This window comes from Musca vetustissima, unplaced genomic scaffold (genome assembly GCF_032173495.1).
Source record: "Musca vetustissima isolate MV318-11 ecotype Yass unplaced genomic scaffold, APGP_CSIRO_Mvet_v1 utg91302, whole genome shotgun sequence".
Lineage (NCBI taxonomy): Eukaryota > Metazoa > Arthropoda > Insecta > Diptera > Muscidae > Musca > Musca vetustissima.
This window is the reverse complement of record NW_026886505.1, coordinates 1,832-7,585: the sequence shown is the minus strand read 5'-3', so window position 1 is coordinate 7,585 and position 5,754 is coordinate 1,832. Positions and strand designations below refer to the sequence as shown.

General features: G+C 37.6%; 1 protein-coding gene across 1 annotated transcript; it reads right to left on the bottom strand.

Annotated features, from left to right (window-relative positions):
* Positions 1–3,112: 3,112 nt before the first annotated feature.
* On the bottom strand, positions 3,113–4,465 carry LOC133333985 (uncharacterized; the record flags this gene model as incomplete). The annotated part of the gene is made up of 4 exons (XM_061542293.1): positions 4,361–4,465; positions 4,085–4,305; positions 3,397–4,021; positions 3,113–3,343 (listed from the first exon to the last, which is right to left on the bottom strand). Coding segments are annotated over exons 1-4 (1,182 nt in total), but the record flags the coding sequence as incomplete, so codon positions are not given.
* Between the last annotated feature and the right edge of the window lie 1,289 nt (positions 4,466–5,754).

Genomic DNA, 5,754 nt, shown 5'->3' with positions numbered 1-5,754 from the left:
TTTAAGGACCTAGTCAAGCGTATGTAAGGACCTGAACAAAATAATTTAAAAAATCTACGCCTATGTAAGGACCTCAAAAAAACATTTTAACAAGTAAGGACAGTCCAATAGTCGGACTCGGGCCGACTATATGATACCCTTCACCACTGGACTGGACCTAAATTCGGTACACTGTGCAAAATTTTGTTTCAGTCGGGAAAATATTTTCAGTTTGGTGCACCATTTACCTAAAATCGGATGAAACTATATAAGGGAGCTATGTCTAAATCTGAACCGATTCCAAAAAAACTGCGCATACAGACTTTGGTGCATTATTTTCCTAAGTTCGGACGAAAATATATATGAGGGAGCTATATCGCTAAATCTGAACCGATTTTCCCGAAAATCACCACACATCATTGTAGACTCAATTCAGTACGCTATGCCAAATTTGTGCAAATCGAAGGATATAAAAGGACTTTGGTGCACTATTTACCTCAAATCGGACGAAAATATATATATGGGAGCTATATCTAATTCTGAACCGATTTTCCCGAAACTCTCCACTCATCATTCTAGACTCAATTTATTACGCTATGCCAAATTTCGTGCAAATCGATAGATATATAGGGACTTTGGTGCACTATTTACCTAAAATCGGACTGAAACATATATATGGGAGCTTTATCTAAATCTGAACCGATTTCATGATAAACATTTGTTAACATAGTATTTTATTTTCACAGAAAACTGCATAAGTCAGAAAAACTAAGCTATCTACACATTAATATAGACCATAAATTAAATTTGAGCACCAATTAGTACCAAATATCTTGATTCGAGCTCTACAGGTTCACCCAAATTCAAATTGTACCAAATTTAGCACACATTATTTCCAAGAGTACTCACCTCAACAATCCAGCCATACTTCCTGCATACCCCGATCCTACACCCTCACAATGATTCCAAATTCAAATTTCAGGATTCCAAGTCTATGGTTCACCCACAATGTAAATTGTACCTAATTGAGTACACGATAGTACCAATCTCCCATACTTCCTACTGAACCCAAACCCACATCCCACAGTTATCCTAAATCCAATTTCAGAATTCCAAATCTATCGGTTCATCCACAATTCAATTTGTGCCAAATTTAGTACACAGTAGTACGATTGTCCAAAACTTCCTATTTAACCAAAACCTACACCCCCACAGTGATCTTAAATCCATGTTTCAGGATTACAATTCTATCGGTTCACCCACAATTCAATTTGTACCAAATATAGTACACAGTAGTACCAGTGATCCTAATCCAAGTTACAAAGTCTCCTAATTACCCCAAACCTAAACCCCCACAGTAATCCTAATTCCAAGTTTCAGGATTCCAACTCTATCGGTTTACCTACAATTCAAATTGTACCATATTTAGTACATAGTAGTACCAATTTCCAAAACTTCCTACATACCCCAATCCTACACCCCCAAAAATTATCCTAAATCCATGTATCAGGATTCCAACTCTATCGGTTCACCCACAATTCAAATTGTACCAAATTTAGTACATAGTAGTACCAATTTCCAAAACTGCCTACATACCCCAATTCTACACCCCAGCAGTGATCACAAATTCAAGTTTCAGGATTTCCAACTCTATTTGTCCACCCACAAACTAAATTGTACCAAATTTAGTCCACAGTAGTATCAATTTCCAAAACTTCCTACATACCCCAATTCTACATCCCAACAGTGATCCTAAATCCAAGTTTCAGGATTCCATCTCTATCGGAATTCAAATTATACTAAATTTAGTGCACAGTAGTACTTATTTCCAAAACATCCTTTCTACCCCAATCCTATACTTCCACAGTGATCCTAAATCCAAGTTTCATGATTCTAATTCCATCGGTTCATCCACAATTCAAATTGTACCAAATTTACATACCCCAATCCTACACCATCACAGTGATACTAAATCCAAGTTTCAGGATTCCATCTCTATCGGTTCACCTACAATTCAAATTGTACTAAATTTAGTACACAGTAGTACCAAGTTGCAAAATGTTCTACATACACCAATCCTACACTCCCACAGTGATCCTAAATCCAAGTTTCAGGATTCCCAGTCTATCGGTTTACCTACATCTTAAATTGTACTAAATTTAGTACACATTAGAAAAAAATTTTTAAACTTCCTACATATCTCGTTCTTACACTTCAACAGTGATCATGACTCCAAATTCCATGATTCTAGCTCTATTGGTTCGCCTAAAATTCAAATTGTACCAAATTTAGTACCATTTAGTACCAATGAATATAAATTGCTTAAATTGAATCCTGACCCCAATCCTTGACCCCTACAGTGATCCCGATTTAAACTTTCATTGTTTCCGCTCTATCGGTTCATCCAAATCCAAATTGTACCAATTATGGTACTATTTAGTACTTTTCGTACACATCAGTAAAAATTTTCCAAAATTACGTACATATCCTATTCCCGCATTCCGACGGTAATGTTAATTTCAAATTGTAGGATTCCAGCTCGATTTATACCTTCAAAATAAATTTGCACCAAATATAGTACCATATAGTACTTTTCGTACACATTAACACACGCTTTCAAAACTATCTCCTTAAATGGAATCTACTTCTCAACCTTAATTTGCATTCCAAATTTCAAGTTTTTAGCGCTATCCGTTCACATGCTACGAAATTGTACCAAATTTAGTACATTTATGTACTTTTCGGATAGTTATAGTTCGAATTTCCAAAAACCCCTTGGTACATCTATCCTACACACCATCAACGACCACCAACCCAAATTTCAGAGTTCTAGCTTCTCCGGTTCGCCAAATACAAATGGTACCACATTTAGTACTTTTTTGTACTTTTCGTACGGTTCTTGTACGAATTTCCAAAAACCCAGCTTTTCGGTCACATTTGGACCAAGAGTGACCCTCACCCAAAATTTCAGGGTTCTAACTTTAGTCGTTTGGGCGTTAATGAATCGTTAAATCAGTCAGTCAAAAACTTTACTGTACCACAGTGTGGTGAATGTAAGGACCTCAAAAAAGAATTTTAAAAATCCACGCCGATCTGTAAGTCACCAAGAAAATATTAAAAAAGTTAGTATTACCTCATGATTTGTTGGTATCCTTTGCGAGTGTGTCAAAACAATTATCAGCAAAAGGGCACATATTCCCAGTATGAAGCATGAAAACAGGGTATAGGAATCCAAATCCAAGGTGACAAATAGTAGGGGAAATATCAGACAACTACAGCCGAAGATGGCTTTACACCAACCATTTAATGGACGTTCGTTATGTACCACTGGGATAACCAACGCCAATAGGACATAAAAAGGACTCTGGAAATGAGAATGGCTTAATTTGAGAGTAGTGCCAGGATGGCGATACCCACCATTACGATTTTAATGGGAAGGGAATGGGAACACAAGACCCTAATGGGATTTATGCAATTCCAAAATTGCTGCCACGGCTTGACATTTAGATCCACTGGATTGTATAGCAAGTCGGGATAGCAATCACTCTCCAAGGACTCTGAACTACTTGAGAGGAGATTCATTTCTTTCAGCACTTCTGGCTTCTTACAATGAGCCTTCAAAGAGAACATTCTACAAATAAGGTAGAGGATGTACCCGATCATACTTATGTGGGCATGTATGCCGATCATTGATTCCGATTTCAGATAGTCCTCTTGATTTTCATTTAACATTTCATTTTGGACCGCGGCATATAAATATAACCAGGCCACAGTAAGGAAGAACATGTCACGTAAAAATATCCTGGCAATAATTCGAAATCCACCACGATAGGAGAGGAGACATAACCCAATGACCCAACAGGTAAATATTTTACCAAATGTCATGGCATGTAGCAGCGAATCGGAACTATTATATTCAAAACAACTATAGATCATGGAAAGGCCATATGGTAGGGTGAAGAGAATGCCCAAGACAATGCAACCAAAATCGTAATTGGGAATATGCAAATAATTGGCCAAGGCAATGGAGTTGGGCAGGAGGCTGGATGGAGGGAGGGGGAAAGGATAATCTGTGAAATTGAAGGATATCCTCAGGTCTACTCACAAATATCTAGCATTGACATAGAGACTCAACGAGTATAGCAGCAAAATCGTCACAGCCAATGCCAAGGACAGCCATGGTGTATGCCATTGCAGGATACATTCGAATATATATAGATAATTTATAAGGCTCACCACACCATTACAACTGCTGGTGGTCTTGACAAATTCACAGGCATCCTTAATGTCTTCACTATAATCCTGGCGACGATAGCAGTTTTCTTCCTGGTAAAGGGGACAAATAACTTTTTTTTTAATAGCAGGAAGTTCCTGGTCTTACCTCTTCAATATTTCCCACAAAATCATAATGCCTTTTGTGACGGGTCCAATTTTCTAAGAGGATTTCAATTGAATTATTATTGGGAAATGTCAAATTCCAAGGCATTATAATTGGAATGAAAAAATATTTGAATATTTTGTTAAATTAATTTAATATACATAGGGGTGGATTTTGAAAAAAAATTGGTGCCTTACAAAGGCGTGGTTTTTTATACCCTGTGACACAACTATGTTATCAGGGTATTATAGCTTTGTGCAGCCCCAACAGTTTGTAACGCCGCGAACTATTGGTCCTAGACCCATCTTTAAGTATACCGATCGTCATATCTCGACTAGCTGAGTCGATTTAGACATGTGTGTTCGTCCGTCCGTCTGTCCATTACGGACCAATCTTCACGAAATTTTGCATGTAGGATGGGTTCTGGCTAATTTTTTTATACCCTCCACCATAGTATGGAGGGTATATTAATTTTGTCATTCCGTTTGTAACTCATCGAAATATTCATTTCCGACCCTATAAGGTATATATATTCTTGATCATGGTAAAATTCTAAGACGATCTAGCCATGTCCGTCCGTCTGCTGTAATCACGCTATCTTCTGAAGGAATTGAGATAGGGAGCTGAAACTTTGCATAGGGTTGTCTTTTGCCTGCAGGCCTGTCAAGTTCGAAGATGGGATATATCGGTCCACGTTTAGGCATAGCTCCCATATAAGGGTACCCCCCAAATTTCGGTATTTTGGGGTTCTTGAGCGCGTTTTTCAACCGAATTCGCTGCAATTTGGTATTTTGTAGTCGTATATGGTAACAAATCTCCCTAACAAAAACTATTTATATTCGCCCCCTTTTTGGGGTAGTCCCCATATAACCCCCCTTTTTTATATAAAATAGTTAGCTAATTTGTTCCGCGTTTTGGGTTTGGTTCTAAGAGTCTGTCGTAATAATTTAACCTGCGGAGAATATCGAGATAAAGTTAGAACGTAAGATTCGATAATGAACTATACATGAACTAAAACCCGCATTTAGGCCTAGTACCTGAGAGGGAGTTATCAGAGGGAGTGGACCGATACTCCACATCTTCTAACCTGAACTAAGTTAGGAAGAATAATAAGATAGGCAAAGGTTGGATGAAATCAACATTTTCTGGAACATGGTTCACATTATGGTTTACATAATCGCGTATAGGTCCACTTTTTGGTATCTTCCCTACATTTTCATTTTAACTACTTATATATCTATGGTGAAGGGTATCCAAAATTCGGCCCGGCCGAACTTAACGCTTTTTCACTTATTTTATTTATTTTTGGTAAAGATCGGTTAATATTCTGGGGGATGAAATGGACTAAATACTAAATTTTTGTCGGTTTTTCTGGTAACTCCAGAGGCAGCAATTAT